The 18,106-nt window shown below is 33.8% G+C and overlaps 1 protein-coding gene across 1 annotated transcript; it reads left to right on the forward strand.

The window, feature by feature from the left end:
- Positions 1 to 351: 351 nt before the first annotated feature.
- Positions 352 to 6,003, forward strand: LOC133308385 (uncharacterized; the record flags this gene model as incomplete). The annotated part of the gene is made up of 5 exons (XM_061509003.1): positions 352 to 410; positions 2,440 to 2,504; positions 4,562 to 5,382; positions 5,484 to 5,627; positions 5,764 to 6,003. Coding segments are annotated over 5 exons (1,329 nt in total), but the record flags the coding sequence as incomplete, so codon positions are not given.
- Positions 6,004 to 18,106: the final 12,103 nt, after the last annotated feature.

The following is an 18,106-nucleotide window of genomic DNA, read 5'->3' on the forward strand; positions in this document are numbered from 1 at the left end:
ATCCGTGACTAGATACACATTTTATATATGAGGTTAATCAGTTATGTCTTTATTGCAATTTACATACAGGAAGCGTTTTGAAAAAGGATTAAGTAATCAATGACGTCATAATTGAAATGAAAAAGTTAGCTTCCGCATTTAATTGAGCTGCACTTTATATCGTATCATGATAACAATCCGGGTATACACGGGGTGTTACAATTTATTAATCAGACCAAATCATTTGTTATCCCCACAGGTTAAGTTTCACTTTTTCTAGGTTTATATCCATACATCACTCTAAAATGCTGAGCATGAAATAATTTGTTTGATTTAGTTTACTCATAACTTTTGTTTTGCCACTGATTGCAGGATGAAGATGCCTTCTTTGCTGAATATGCTGAGTCTCACCTAAAGCTCTTTGAGCTTGGGTAAGTTTTCATATTTTTCTTATTGTTAATCTTTGAACGATCTATAATCTTACAAAGCCTTCTTTACTAGTTAGTTACTTTAAGTTCTGCATCATCTTTCAGGAGTTTATTCTTGTCCTGAAATTTACCTCACAGGTTTGCTAATGGCTAAGTACCATATAATTGACTTATTTATCTTGATTAAATTTAGAAAGGGAAAAAATTTCATGATGAAGGTGATTGAAATATATAAGTTTAACAATTTACTTTTCTTAAAGTAATTTAGATATCATATATTTTCTCAAATGAAAATTCTTGTTACACTGCTCTCCATATTTCCAATCTTTCTTACGGTTATGATATTCTTATAGTGCATCTGTATACATCACTCCTCTTTTTTTTTTTTTTTCAGGAATCTCTCCTATTTTAATTGTTGTACAAATAGGATTTAAAATATTTTCTTTCTTTTTTTCAACTAATTTCTACCTGTAACTATTGGTGGCCATAATTTTTTTTTGTTCCCACTTGTATAGAGTTTATCATAAACTTGGAACTAATATTAACACTGGAAAACCCAAAAAGCCACCTGAAAACCCAAATATACTATAAGACTAAACAGATACACTATTACTGTTATTAGTTGGAAATAGTAGCATAAATATTAATATTTTTAAGAGGGGAAAAAATAACAAAAAAGATAAAGACATCATTGGTGGAGATAAGCATCGAGGCTGCGCTATTGTTACATATTTTGATACTTGCAGATTAGAAACCTTCTCCTTTACTTCATTGAAACTAAAAAATAATTGACATTGATGTTAGGGACCCAACTTACGGGCCCATGTCCCAACAACCCACAACAAACAAATAGCTAAGAAAAAAAAGGATAACAACCTTTTCATACCACCAGAAAAGGGAAGATAAGATTCCCTAACAATCCTAAGGAGATCAGAAGTCTACTCTCATAAGGTATCCCACACATAAATAAGGGTTGAACCCATCAAGTATGGCATTTTATGCCTTATTATTATTAGTTGTCACTGTGCATATAACTCGTGCTCTAATTATACTATCTATCTTATGCGTACATTGATGTGCAACCTTTTGTGATATCTCTTTTATAGATTTCCGCTAGCCTATTGATCGCATATTGACATATCACCCTCAGGGTGAACATTCTCGATCTACTTGGATTGAACATTGACGGCGTCTGTGAAAAACAATAAATTTTAATTCTGACTATGCGATGCTGAATGATGGGACAAAATTTGTTCCCATGTGTAATGTTTTTACTGTTAAACGCTAGTCGTTCTACACCTTTTTAGTACGGTTTATTATAAATAATAGTATGTTTGCAATAAATGCTGGCTTGTGTGAAGGAACGACTGCCAACATGGAAAAGTGAGAAAAGAAAAAGAGAATAAAGTGTACAAGTTTTCCATTACTTTTACTTTTTGATTCCACTAACATCTGCTTTTTGAGGATACCGCACTGGAAAGCACACAAAAAAGACACGCGCGCAGCAGAGTAGACAAATGTGCACAACAAAGTAGAGAATTTTGTTGGACACATCTGAGTGTCAGAAGATCATCCTTGGAAAAGCATAGCAGAAGGGATAACTCATCCCTAGTCTTATCCACCTTAAAGCATTCTTTTTCTTTAGATCAAAGAAAGGAGGAGACATCCTCAATCCAATGATGTAGGGAACAATCAGAGTGAATCATAAGAGTATCATTGTCTTCCTTAACCTATAAATAGAAGATCAAATGAAGGCAAAAGGAGGATTTTGGGAATTCAAAGAAGTTTGAAGAATCAATATTCTATTGAGCTTTTAACTTAGGACTACACCTTTTTCTCTTCTCTATCGAAGCTCCTCACGAGCAAAACAATCATTCTTCTTCATTTTTATTTTGGCACTGCGTTATTGATTCTATGTTTTTCTTTGTAATTACTTTGAGTCTGTAATTTCTCTTTTTCCTGTTCGTCTTCATCAATTTGTATCTCGAGTCTATGGGATTTCAAATTGTTAAGACTTTGTATGTATTTTCAGCCATGTTTATGAACATGAGCTAACTTCTTTTTGGAATGAAAAACATGTGAAATTGTCAAACCTCTGTAGTTGAATCTTTTGTACTGAATCTAATAGATTTCTGTTGTTTATGTATTTTAATATCTTGTATCAATGGAAATTGAAAATGACTGGGAAAGGAACTTCTTTAAAGAAGAGATTTAAGACTGCTGAAAAATGTGAGGAAGGTGAATAGTATGGAAATACTTTCAGTGGTTGTCGTAGGAATAACAGACCACCTCGTTCATTAAAGGTTTTGTTTTGAGTATTTGTTGGGAATGAAGACACCATAGGAATATTGGATTTCGTAGTCCATTTTAGCCCAAGAGCTTAAGGAATCAACATTAACAATGAAAGAGACTTGAACAAGTGCATTAGACAAGGTCTTGAGCCTGAATTACAGTTGGTTAAACAGTGGATAAGTGTATCCATTCCTTTTTTTTTATCTATCGTTCTGGTTATCATTCCAATTGTGTTGTTCCCTGTTAATGCTCAATTTATATTTTGAATTTATTGTTTCTGTTTCACCACACACAACAAATATCTCTTCCAATGAATTGTCGTTCCTCCTTGAATTAGGAATGACTTAAGTATATAACGACGCGAGGAATTGTATAAGTTGATCTGCACCTTTTGTCATAGTCGGAACACCACTGTGATATCAGAGAATGACTAGTCGGAACAGTCCAATACTGTTAACCCATTTTGGGACGGGTCATTTACTTTTGTCTCAAAATTCATCCCAAATAGAGACACATTATTTTAAGTCTTAAACAGGGATGAAAAATAATATGTCTCTCTTAAGGACGGAAAACGATCTCTCGTTAATAGAGACAAAAAATTTCATTTCTATCCGTGACGGAATTAAAGACGTAACTACACATTGCGTCTCTCAATCCATCGCCGATAGTTATGTATGGAAATCAGGAAATCTATGTTTGGTTGACAAAAAGTAAAAAGTTGCACTGGAAAATTTGTTTCTGGGATTTGTTTATTGTGTGCAATTTTATGTCCGATCACCACTGATGAAATTCCATGGTTTAGTTGGAAAACTTGCTTGCCAGGGAAAGTAAAAAATAAACAATGCTTTGGTAGACGAAATTAACCCCGTGAAATACAACTATTTCGCTGCACATTGTGTTCCTCTTTGTCATGCTTTCAACCTGAAATACAACTATTTCGTCAGTCTCGGACATGGAGAAGGTGAATGGAACTGTCACAACCTTCCTTCACCGACAAACAGAATGCAAAAAAAATTAAATTATTTGTTACATGCTTCTCTCCCTCACTGACTCCACAAGAAACAACTTTAATAGAACCAACACATGACACAAGCAAACAGTGAACACAAGCTCCATGACTCTCACAAAATCCAGATCCCTATGAAATCTGATATCCTGAACGATGAGTATGAGTAACGTTATTAATTTTTTTGAATGAAAAGCAATGGTGGGGTTATTTTGGTAAAATAACCTCACATTCCTACTAATATTTCATAACTAACCAAACACAGACTCAGTAAAATTAACTTAATTTTTCCAGGAAAATATGGATCTACCAAACAGCTTTTTAGTAATATTACATTAAAATATATTTCCCACTACATTCCAGTAATAATTATTTCTCAGATAAAAAAAAAATTTCTCCCGTACCAAACGCCCCCTTGAAGATAAATCAAAAAAACTTGAGACGCCCAACAGAAAGAACCATCTAAAATCTGTGTTGCGTTGGCATTTAGTTACGCCACCTTTTCATTGCTAAAGCTTTTACTATAAAAGCAGCAAACAAGAACTCCATATGCAAACAAAAATAAAATTGATTACACTTCCGACAAACCCCAAATCCCCACCATGATTATCTCCTCATCTTCTTGTGATCATCTGGTATACTTTTTTTTTTTTCCATCCAAATTTTAACACTTAATTTGTCGTCTTCAATCTTACTTAATGTGGCTACTCTTTAAGTATATATTTGAATACACGAAAGAATAACATTACGTACAAACATTATTCATAACTAATTATGTAATTAATAATGATTGTTTGCTTACAGGTAAACACGAGGTTTATCTCTATATCGTTGATAATTTCATTATCAATACTAGTGTTGCTACCAAGGACTGCATACTCATTTCAAGGGAAGTCATCCGAAAGTAATATAAAGTCAGCTACTTTTGTGTCTGAAATGTTTGAAGTGGAGCCAGGATTAATTGAGGGAAAAACTTTTTGGGATATTGAATTCCCAAAAGGCCACATTGGAGTCAAGAGTTTTGATGCTGAACTAATTGATGAAGATGGGAACCCTGTACCTTTGTTTGAAACATACCTTCACCATTGGTTTGCTATAAGATACCTTGAAAATGTTACTATTGCTAGCATACGCGGCTCCAAGGTTCCTCCCAAGAATTATGATGGTTTCATTTGGAAGAGAAATCAAGGCATGTGCCACGAATATATTCTTCCACATTACTGGGGCTTAGGAGTTGAATCACGAGGAACAATCTCAAACATTTCGGACCCTTTTGCAGTAGAACTACGTAATCCTGCAGAAATTCCAGATGGGTACGAAGAGAAATGGTTATTCAACATATTGGCCATTGATACCCGTGGTACACAAGATAGGAAAGGTTGTAGTGAATGCAGATGTGACCTTATGAATCTCCCTAAGAACTTTTATAATGTCACAAAAGGCATTATTGGGGAACCATTGACACCAGATTATTATAAAGGAGGACTCATGTGTTGCCAAGACAACTTAAAATGCAAATTGAGAGAGGGTTTTGAAGGCCCAAAGAGAAAGCTTGCCCTAAGATACAAAATAAGGTGGGTAGATTGGGAAGAAAACCAAATTCCTCTTAATTTTTATATACTTGATTCGACCGATAAAATGAAATCCAATGGTTCAACTTCATTCCATGAGTGTCAGGTAAATATGTTTGTTATTCAATTGCACTTTATAATTACACTTTTCAATCTATAAATTTGTTTGAAATAAGTGAGGATTAAAGATTTATTAATTTGTTACAGGTAGAATTTACTATTCTGGCAAATGGTAGCAAGGACTCTCCTCATGTCCAGAAAACAAAAATTCCAATGAAAAAAGGTGGTTATCTCATTTATGGAACAGCTCATATGCATTCAGGTGCTATTAACGCAACTCTATATGGAGAGGTACAAATATCTTAAGTATTTCCCATCATTCTTTGTAATTTAAATAATAAATATTATGTTTAGAACTGAAATTTATATATATATATATATTGCAATGCATCTTTACTCATACAATCTATACTTTCTATAAATATAGGACGGAAGAACTCTATGTACCTCAACAGCAAAATATGGAACGGGAAATGAAGCTGGAAATGAGAAAGGTTACGCTGCTGGAATGTCTGTGTGTTATCCAAAACCAGGTTCTATCAAGATTAAGGATGGTGAAATTTTGACACTAGAAGCCAGATATGAAAGCGGCTTTCTCACTGGAGCTATGGGACATATGTATATCTATTTGGCAGAACGACTACCACACCATACATTGACCTCCTAATTCCTCTTATCTTATACATTTTGCTTCATGTGCTGTATATTCTAACAAGTCATCGATCATCTTATTCCAAGAGGGAAAAATAATTGGAAAGTCTATTCCGCTTACTAAAGACAATTTTTGAAATACCATGCATGCAATAGTTGTTCACATTTCATGCTTTGGAATAAGTTAGAAATCAGATTATCACTATGATTCATTTGATTATGTTTGATATAAATGATATAATTTTTTTTTCTCTCTCTTCAATTACTTCCCCAACTTTCTCTCTCACACCTTCCTCTTTCTGTTATGTTTTAATGACCACTATTTAATGGTTACTAAAATGGTAGTAAGAAGTGGTAAATTACTTAGTGATAAATATAACTTTCCCCAAGAAAATAAAAAATAAAAGAATAATATATAGTTTTAGGGAAAAAAGTTTCCGATGTTACTTTAGATAACTTTATCTAATGTTCATCAAAACGACGTCGTTTTGGGGTTGAAAAATTAAAAAATTAGAGTGATAAAGACTATTATAACCCTGAAATAAATTAAAATTACAAAAATACCATGATTTCCGTCCTAAAACGACGTCGTTTTGATGAACATTAGATCACGTTATCTAAAGTAACATCAGAAAAAACAAACCCATAGTTTTATATGTACATATATTTTATCACAACTTTAACAAATGATTTTTTGACTAGTGATTATATTTTATATATTTAAAGTGCCCTTCTTTTTGGAAAAACAAAATTCAAGAACATACTAATTCACAAGCGCTAAATCATGTTATTTTTGTGAGCTAGATTGCAACTCAGATCGTCCACCTTTGTAGTGGGGGAACAACATTACGAGCGAAAGTATGATGGAAAAAACAACAAAGATTGAAGCTATACTGCTATTTAATAATCAATTTAATAGTATTTCATATTTGTCTTTGCATTTTAACTATTATTACATCACATCAGTTCAAGTCTGTGTAGACTTTATTATCCTGTAAATGTTTCTCTTCTATTACATCTCGAGTCCAAAAATAACGGAAATCAATATGCTTTGAGGAAGAGTTAAAAGTTGAATTTTTTGTCGAAGTGCATATAACTTGGATTGTCACATTTCAACACATAATTTTCTTGCTCGTGACCCAACTTGAACCACTACTAAACAAATATGGATTAGAGACGGAATTTAGAGACGAAAAAAAATCCATCTCTAATATAAACGAATTCTGTGATGGAATAACAATCCTTTGCAAATAAGGAGGGAATTAGAGATGAAAATATTTTTGTCTCTGTTTTTGACAGATTTTGACAAAAATTCAATCCTTCTCTAACAAACACAAATTCGTCTCTAAATCTGTCTATAATAGAGATGACTATTTCTTCGTCTTTAATACGGATAGATTTAGAGTCATAACATAATATATAAAAACAGTGATAATATTAAGGATATGCATTTGTGCTTAGTGAGGGAATTTAGTGATATATTTTTTCCATCTCTATCGGCGATGGATTGAGAGACGCAATGTGTAGTTACGTCTTTAATTCCGTCACGGATAGAAATGAAATTTTTTGTCTCTATTAACGAGAGATCGTTTTCCGTCCTTAAGAGAGACATATTATTTTTCATCCCTGTTTAAGACTTAAAATAATGTGTCTCTATTTGGGATGAATTTTGAGACAAAAGTAAATGACCCGTCCCAAAATGGGTTAACAGTATTGGACTGTTCCGACTAGTCATTCTCTGATATCACAGTGGTGTTCCGACTATGACAAAAGGTGCAGATCAACTTATACAATTCCTCGCGTCGTTATATACTTAAGTCATTCCTAATTCAAGGAGGAACGACAATTCATTGGAAGAGATATTTGTTGTGTGTGGTGAAACAGAAACAATAAATTCAAAATATAAATTGAGCATTAACAGGGAACAACACAATTGGAATGATAACCAGAACGATAGATAAAAGAAAAGGAATGGATACACTTATCCACTGTTTAACCAACTGTAATTCAGGCTCAAGACCTTGTCTAATGCACTTGTTCAAGTCTCTTTCATTGTTAATGTTGATTCCTTAAGCTCTTGGGCTAAAATGGACTACGAAATCCAATATTCCTATGGTGTCTTCATTCCCAACAAATACTCAAAACAAAACCTTTAATGAACGAGGTGGTCTGTTATTCCTACGACAACCACTGAAAGTATTTCCATACTATTCACCTTCCTCACATTTTTCAGCAGTCTTAAATCCCTTCTTTAAAGAAGTTCCTTTCCCAGTCATTTTCAATTTCCATTGATACAAGATATTAAAATACATAAACAACAGAAATCTATTAGATTCAGTACAAAAGATTCAACTACAGAGGTTTGACAATTTCACATGTTTTTCATTCCAAAAAGAAGTTAGCTCATGTTCATAAACATGGCTGAAAATACATACAAAGTCTTAACAATTTGAAATCCCATAGACTCGAGATACAAATTGATGAAGACGAACAGGAAAAAGAGAAATTACAGACTCAAAGTAATTACAAAGAAAAACATAGAATCAATAACGCAGTGCCAAAATAAAAATGAAGAAGAATGATTGTTTTGCTCGTGAGGAGCTTCGATAGAGAAGAGAAAAAGGTGTAGTCCTAAGTTAAAAGCTCAATAGAATATTGATTCTTCAAACTTCTTTGAATTCCCAAAATCCTCCTTTTGCCTTCATTTGATCTTCTATTTATAGGTTAAGGAAGACAATGATACTCTTATGATTCACTCTGATTGTTCCCTACATCATTGGATTGAGGATGTCTCCTCCTTTCTTTGATCTAAAGAAAAAGAATGCTTTAAGGTGGATAAGACTAGGGATGAGTTATCCCTTCTGCTATGCTTTTCCAAGGATGATCTTCTGACACTCAGATGTGTCCAACAAAATTCTCTACTTTGTTGTGCACATTTGTCTACTCTGCTGCGCGCGTGTCTTTTTTGTGTGCTTTCCAGTGCGGTATCCTCAAAAAGCAGATGTTAGTGGAATCAAAAAGTAAAAGTAATGGAAAACTTGTACACTTTATTCTCTTTTTCTTTTCTCACTTTTCCATGTTGGCAGTCGTTCCTTCACACAAGCCAGCATTTATTGCAAACATACTATTATTTATAATAAACCGTACTAAAAAGGTGTAGAACGACTAGCGTTTAACAGTAAAAACATTACACATGGGAACAAATTTTGTCCCATCATTCAGCATCGCATAGTCAGAATTAAAATTTATTGTTTTTCACAGACGCCGTCAATGTTCAATCCAAGTAGATCGAGAATGTTCACCCTGAGGGTGATATGTCAATATGCGATCAATAGGCTAGCGGAAATCTATAAAAGAGATATCACAAAAGGTTGCACATCAATGTACGCATAAGATAGATAGTATAATTAGAGCACGAGTTATATGCACAGTGACAACTAATAATAATAAGGCATAAAATGCCATACTTGATGGGTTCAACCCTTATTTATGTGTGGGATACCTTATGAGAGTAGACTTCTGATCTCCTTAGGATTGTTAGGGAATCTTATCTTCCCTTTTCTGGTGGTATGAAAAGGTTGTTATCCTTTTTTTTCTTAGCTATTTGTTTGTTGTGGGTTGTTGGGACATGGGCCCGTAAGTTGGGTCCCTAACATCAATGTCAATTATTTTTTAGTTTCAATGAAGTAAAGGAGAAGGTTTCTAATCTGCAAGTATCAAAATATGTAACAATAGCGCAGCCTCGATGCTTATCTCCACCAATGATGTCTTTATCTTTTTTGTTATTTTTTCCCCTCTTAAAAATATTAATATTTATGCTACTATTTCCAACTAATAACAGTAATAGTGTATCTGTTTAGTCTTATAGTATATTTGGGTTTTCAGGTGGCTTTTTGGGTTTTCCAGTGTTAATATTAGTTCCAAGTTTATGATAAACTCTATACAAGTGGGAACAAAAAAAAATTATGGCCACCAATAGTTACAGGTAGAAATTAGTTGAAAAAAAGAAAGAAAATATTTTAAATCCTATTTGTACAACAATTAAAATAGGAGAGATTCCTGAAAAAAAAAAAAAAAAGAGGAGTGATGTATACAGATGCACTATAAGAATATCATAACCGTAAGAAAGATTGGAAATATGGAGAGCAGTGTAACAAGAATTTTCATTTGAGAAAATATATGATATCTAAATTACTTTAAGAAAAGTAAATTGTTAAACTTATATATTTCAATCACCTTCATCATGAAATTTTTTCCCTTTCTAAATTTAATCAAGATAAATAAGTCAATTATATGGATTGTAGATGTATTACTATCTTAAAAAGTGATTTCTTACCTCATAAAAGGCAAAAAGACATTCATAATATGAGTATGCCTCACTGAAAGTGATACACATTCAAAAAAAAAAAAAAAAATATATATATATATATATATATATATATATATATATATATATATATATAAGAATGATTCAATATTGTGTGAACAAGAAAGAATAGAAAAATTACAAAAATCAAAACAAGAACACATAAAATAAATTCATCTTAAGGCTCCAAAATTCATAGTAGTCTCTAATCATGCATCCATCACTCTTCAAAATGTAAAATCATGTTCTTTTAAGAGATGAGCTTTTTGTAGTGCCTCTGCAACACCCGCTAAGCGCTACTTAGCCATTAGCAAACCTGTGAGGTAAATTTCAGGACAAGAATAAACTCCTGAAAGATGATGCAGAACTTAAAGTAACTAACTAGTAAAGAAGGCTTTGTAAGATTATAGATCGTTCAAAGATTAACAATAAGAAAAATATGAAAACTTACCCAAGCTCAAAGAGCTTTAGGTGAGACTCAGCATATTCAGCAAAGAAGGCATCTTCATCCTGCAATCAGTGGCAAAACAAAAGTTATGAGTAAACTAAATCAAACAAATTATTTCATGCTCAGCATTTTAGAGTGATGTATGGATATAAACCTAGAAAAAGTGAAACTTAACCTGTGGGGATAACAAATGATTTGGTCTGATTAATAAATTGTAACACCCCGTGTATACCCGGATTGTTATCATGATACGATATAAAGTGCAGCTCAATTAAATGCGGAAGCTAACTTTTTCATTTCAATTATGACGTCATTGATTACTTAATCCTTTTTCAAAACGCTTCCTGTATGTAAATTGCAATAAAGACATAACTGATTAACCTCATATATAAAATGTGTATCTAGTCACGGATCTACAACACGTAGTCCGGACAATATCCTGATTCATTATACATAGCGAGTCTAATCAAGCAAAGCATAAACCAATGTGGCATGGACAACCCCTATGCTCACCAAATAAGGCAACAAAGCCCAACAGAATCTCAGCTCAATAAACCATATAATGAACTAAAAACGTAAGCAACAATTAAGCCTATAAGCATATCAGCAGTCAACATGTATAATCAACTAAGCTCCGGCCTCCTGCCGCCCGAGGTCTCAACCCCTGAGGTACTTGAACCTAAAAATGTGCCCCAAACGTGGGATGAGATCTCTAAAAAGAAATCTCAGTAAGACAAGGGGTCCTCTAGGACTCTTCTGCCCCAAGCTCACTTACAAGTATAAATATAAGTTAAAAAATAGTATTTACAATGCATGTTCATGTTAAGGCATTTATATCATGATAATATATTTCTTGCTCAACGAGCCAAGTACTATAACTTATTAATCATGTGATGTGTACAAATGCGGTTCGAATGACCAGGGAACAAGATAGGGTTTATGCACGTCTGCGGCCTATCTAAACATAAGGGTCGCAGCCTTATGCCTTACACACTAGGGTCACAGCCTGATCGTGTAAGTAATCAACATCACATTCATACATTACATCAACAGTTGAATTAACATATCTCAGGCATATATCAATGCATATTTTATCTTTCATAAAAACATACATGCAAATAAACCACCCTTTCATGGAGGTCAGTGGGACAAGCAACAGATCAATCCGAGGACCAGAAGCTTACCTCTCAAGCTTTCAATCTCAAGTCAAAAGTCCACAACAGTCCAAGGTCCAAACACAACACAATTACAATCTGTTTAGATCAGAAACTATCATCAATATCCATACCCTTTAAGGTTCATTTCGTTATGACACATTTCCTCTTACGTTTCATGCCATTTGGCTTCTCACAAAGTCATAAGCCCTTAATCCCATTGATTCTGACTTAGTTCAGTTATTACAGAGGCTCCACTCACCAACCTAGGGTCCATAAACCCATAGTTCCATTCTGTCAGAACAGAACAGTGACCATCACGAAATTCCCAAAATATTCGGATATATGTCGGGGGCATATCCGGATATGCAAAACCCCATATCCGGATATCGATATTAGGATATCATATCCGGATATTTCGCGACAGAATGCAGTTTTGCATTTTCGCGAAGATATCCAACCAAGGTCCCACTTTTCACGTTTCCAGACGTTCAAATATATAATTTTATGTGTGTTATACCTTACCCACCCTTAAGTTATTAACTTTCGCTTGTTACATGCATCAAGATTCATTCTTTCCAAAGAAATTCCAAGAATAATGGTGATGAAGCTTACCCAAGGCTTAGAACAGCAGAAAAGAGGTGTCTTGATGACCTCAAACCCACTCTTCTAGACAACACATTTAAGACTACAAAAATGAACATCAAAGCTTGGCCCTTTATGCCAAAAATGGCTTCTTGAAACCACCAATGCCATGACAATGGTTTCTTCCCAACCAAACAGTGAAGTCAGCCCTCACACACTCAACCTAGTGGTCGCAATGACTCTGAAAATGGTGGTTCTCAACCTCACAAGACTTGTTCACAACATCTATGGTGATTCAATGAGGAAACTAGGAAGAGAATGGCCACTTGGCTCACAATGGAAGAGAGGAAAGCAATGGAATAGTGTCAAGGTTGATCAGCCACTAAGGTCTCATGTAGGATCTGTTTATGGCCTAGGGTTTTGGGCCATTTACTATATATATAGGTGGTTTAAAGTTAATCACACTGTATTAACACTAATAGCTACGCTTAACATTTTAATCTCAAACTTTGGATTCTGAACCTAGCCATTTTTCTAGGATTCTTCATATTTTTATTTTTTTCGCAGAACTTTGTTGGTACGCGCTTTTACGTAGCCGGTATCAGTCTTGACGCCAGTTCTCATTATTTTGACTTGAAACTTGACTTACTAGTCCTATATATTATTCTAGAAATATTCATGCACTTATTATAATTTTCCAGGATACTTTATCAGTACGCATTTATACCGTGGAGCAGAACCGGTATCCGCACTTTTCGTCAGAAAAATGACTTTCAACATTATTAATAACTTATTATAATCATTTAGGCCTTCTCATAATTATTAGAGTCAATTATGAAATTATCTTTTTAAACTCATATTTAGTTAATTAAATTTCTAATTTACAGTGCAGGTTCTTACATAAATGCTCTTAAATAAGAAAAAGTAATGTTGTTGAAAATGAAAATGAATTTATTGAGTTATAAATTACCAAGGGAAATAGAAATGTTAAGTGGATCAAAGAGAGGGTGTTTTTAATAGTACCTAATTCTGACAGTGGCCACAACTTCTGTTTGTGTCATATTAGTCATAGCCTCAAATGCTCTCTTGTAATGACTTTGCTGGAACAAAATGTGTTTTATCAGACTTAATTGGTGTACAACAATCAGGTTATGCTCTAAAATAAAATATTAGTGATCAATGATTGGAAGCTTCTTATAGTAGATAAGATGTTGCTTCACTCTCCAAAATATACTGCAAGTTACACAGGTAAAAATAATATTAGAATTTTGAATCTATATATTAACATGATGATTGGAAATTTTTTTATAGAAAAATTATGTATGGAATAGTAATATACAGCAAGCACAGAAAAAAATTACTTGGTTGCATGCTCTTTGTTGCATGATCATTCTCCCATACATAACCTACATAGATTAGTCTTTCCTCGATTCTGAGTTTACACAAAACCAACCCATATTATCAAGTTTCATGGGCATCTACATGGCTGTGTACCCAAGTCTTGTAGTTTGATCTAGTAAATGTTATAGATTCTTTTGTTGTTATGCGACTTGGAACTTCAAGAAGTAGTATGGCGGTGGAAAAATTTCTGGTTGAATCTATTATCTTCCACATACTTTCTTGTTTGAGGGTGGATCAAAGATAAAGTAGAAAAGTCTAAATTTGATTTCTAACACAATTATCATACATGTATGTATGTAGCATCGATGATAGGAATGAATATATGCATGCTACAGTTAGGAAGTGACTGTCTTGTGCGCATGAGTTCTCATGAGTTAGTTATAGTACAGTTAGGAAGTGACTGTGTTGTGCGCATGAGTTCTTATGAGTTAGTTATAGAGTCTAAAGTCTAAATTCTAGGGAGTAACCACTAGAATATTTTAATTAGTTATTAACAGTTAATAAGTTATTAGCAGCAGAGAACACAGAACAGAGGAAAAGAAAATGAGGCACCAACACTAACAACTTTAAAATTAATTTTGGAACAAATTTACAGAACATAAGACTTTTCTTTAATTTGTTTTATATTTTCAGCTTTCAATCATAATTTAATTTAAAAAATAATAATTTGTTGTGCAAACAGTTTAATTCCACCAAAAAGGCTCATGATTTTCTTAAAAAGTTGTAATTATTCTTTGAGTGTCACAACCAACAATTGCTCGCTCAAAAGTCTTTTAAAAATGAAAATCAATACAAGTTCAGTTGATTTTAGAATCAATAATGATGTGTTCCTGTAGCACTACTTAGTACAGCAAAACCAAACATGAATAGAAAAGTGCGACATGGACAAAAAAAAATAGAAATGAGATGCATCAACCTAAAAGAGGAATTAAGCATCGCCCCTCATGCCAAGGTTGCACAGTCCCAAAGAAATTGACACACCGGGAAACCAAATCTAATGAGGAAGAAGTGAAAAATATCTCAGCAAGACAAAATAGCTTCGAGCTCTGCATTATTTCTTGCCAAATACAAAATTGAGGAAAAGCATCACGACATACATAGAATCCGAGCTCAGCTATCTCGCAGCAGAGTGACCAACAACCCGTGAAATTTTGGTGAACACAGCGTGTATAGTTGCAGAATGAGTTGGGAGGGAGAGAATATGGGTTTTATAATGACCCTAGCTGGTAAATCTTAATTAGAGGTTTAATTTAAGGATTTAAATGCCATAATTAGATTCAAAGCGTGATTTCGAGTACTTTGACTGTAATCATGACTAGGTCATGAATAGTGCATTCTGCCGGATAATCTGTATTATTGTGAATTAACCGGTAGAGCTTAAATGAGTAAAATGATTTTAGAGACATAATTTGACACTTCTGACGCCAAATATGAGTCAGAACGAAAAATTGTATAGTCTGGCACTTTCCGTGAAAATATCGTGAATAGTGTTTTCTACCGGGTATTTTGTACCGTTGTTTAAGCAACCGGTAGAGTCCAGAAACAAATAATTGATGAAATAAGAACAAGAAAGTCCAATATATGCCATACAAGTCATAATAGGCCAAAGAATGATAAATTAATACGTTTTAAGTTTCGTATGCAAAAGGTGCATAATTAGTGAACCACAGGGCATTTCGTCAAAAACGATGCAGAAACAATACTGTAAATTATGAATATTATTCCTTAGGAAATAAAAATTAATGTAAATGAGTTCAGAGAAATAAAAATATGTTCGTAGCTTTAAGTTAGTTCCGGTTCCATTTAAGTGAAAAATACGCGAAAGAAAAACATCCAGTAAAAGGCCACATGTGCATATAAGCCCAAGTCACTTAAGTGAATCACTATTCACATCAGAAATCCTCTCTTCTCTCTCCTTTTGGCCGAGCTTCACTCCATGGAAGGGGGCTAGGTTTTAGTTTTAGTTTTCCTTGATTTCTCCTTAAATCTTCAACCAAATCACAAAGGCTATTACACGAAATTCATAGGAAATCACTCAAGGAATCCATTCCACCACTTTAATTGGGCTGAAATTACTTGTGGAGAGAGTTATTCCTCACTCCCAATTCGTGGCACTATTCATCCAAGTGAAAAAGTGTGGATTTTGAGTGAGCAAAGCTTAGGTTTTGTTCTTTGGACCTTGGATAAGCAACTATAGGTAAAAAACCTCTAGTTCCCTGGTTTTATTTTTGTGATTTAAGTCTTGAAAGTTTGAAGCATGTTTTGGTGTGAAATAATTGAGCTTGGAATTTGAAATTGATGATGAATTGTTGTTGTTTAGGAAGTTATAGTGTGACTTAAGCATCAACATGTGTTTGAAAATTGAAAAATCCCATTGCACCTCTCTCCCCTAGGTTCAGCCATAATGGGTTAATTAGGGTTTGTTGTGCAAAAATTTAATTGCATGTTTTGTGGAGGTTAGTATGTTGGTGTATGTTGAGGTTAAGTGTGAAAATGAGATTACATTGTGGAAAACCCCTTGAAAACCTACTCTATCACTACAAAAATTCAGGCATTTTGTGGAGGTCATATTTTCATATTGTGGAGGTTTTTGACCCCCACAAAAGACATTTGTGGCATTCACCCAAACCCCCAGTTCTGCTTTCGCCACAACATAGTTTGTGGGGGTTTTTTGTGCAGTGCCACAAATTTGTTGGAATAATTTTTGGAGGTTCTAGACCCCCACAAATGTTACACTTTCTGGAGGTTCTAAACCCCCACAATATTTGTCACTTGGTGGAACGCATAGACCTCCACAACATGTTTATTTTATTTAAAAAAAAAACAGACCTTACGAGAGGTTTATTATGTTAATTTTAGTGAAAAATAATATGTCAATTTTAGTTACGTGCACATGCTTTTTTGTATGTTAACATTTCAATGCAATATTATTCCATGCCACTCCTCTTCTTCATATCTATCACAAACACTCTTGTTAAACATGGTTTCTTTCCTCAGCAAATTGAATGCCGCAAAGTTTATGTCATCCATTTTGCAGGGAACTGGATCAGTAGGTACTTAATGAAAAGAGACACAAGAGGAATTGGCCCAGAAAACTTCTGGATTTTCTGTATTATATATGAAAAAGAAAGACAAGTACAACATTGAATTCATGTAAAAGAAAAGACACTGAAGAATATGAACAGGAAAAGCTCTAGATACAGAAAATGAATCAACTTTAAAAGAAGAAAATAATATCAGCACTTTCGAATGGTGCTGTTCTCTCACAATTGATAAGCCCAAAATGCCTAAAATGCCCAAATTCCAACCTCCTCTTCTGAACCTCTTTTCTCTGTATTTATGCAACGTGCCCCTGTAATCAACACAAAACATTATAAAATTAACTAAAATTAACATATAAAAAAAATGTGCACGTAACTAAAAAATGACCCCCACAAAACATTATATATGTTTATTATGTTATTAGATATGTATTCTGAAATTTTTAAATCAACACAAGCAGCCTTAGGCCTTACCAATGTGATATCAATTAATAATTCATGTAGTTTGAATGGTAGGCATTTTGTTTTGGGTCATATCTTGTTACCATATGAAATGTACATGAATCACCAATACTTAATCAGCAACAAAATCAAATTAATGGAATTCTCACATGAAAAGGAAGAAACGTAAAGAGAAGAACCTGATAAGCTGAGGTTGATACACCAATTGGTTAGAGATGCCACCGCTCTGATAATTGGTGCTAGTATTCTTTTTAGAGATGCCACCGCGCGCTTTCACCTTTGTTACTGTAATTGCCTGAACGAATCCAACTTAAGCTTGACTAAATAAGCCCAAACATTTAAAAAGGAATGAAAAAACCACATGTTCCTTGTATGTAGACAAGATTTTAGATGGGTATATATATATGTATAGTACTCAAGTCAGAGTGTAATGAATGTTTACAGGACCTGCTGCTCCATAGTTTTTGCCTCCCATGTCTTGCCTTGTTGAATCTCTCCCTCCAACCTAAAGTTACAAAAGAGTAACAGGGTTAAGTATGCATATATGTGATATGTAAATTATATTTCATAAACAATTATAAGACATCATTCACACAATTTCTGATTAATGGCATGCATACCTTACAAACTTCAGACCACATAATAGAGACTACAAGGATTTT

The sequence above is a fragment of the Gastrolobium bilobum genome, unplaced genomic scaffold (assembly GCF_033153095.1).
Source record: "Gastrolobium bilobum isolate Gb01-03AN ecotype WA unplaced genomic scaffold, APGP_CSIRO_Gbil_v1 utg28077, whole genome shotgun sequence".
In the NCBI taxonomy this organism is placed as follows: Eukaryota; Viridiplantae; Streptophyta; class Magnoliopsida; order Fabales; family Fabaceae; genus Gastrolobium; species Gastrolobium bilobum.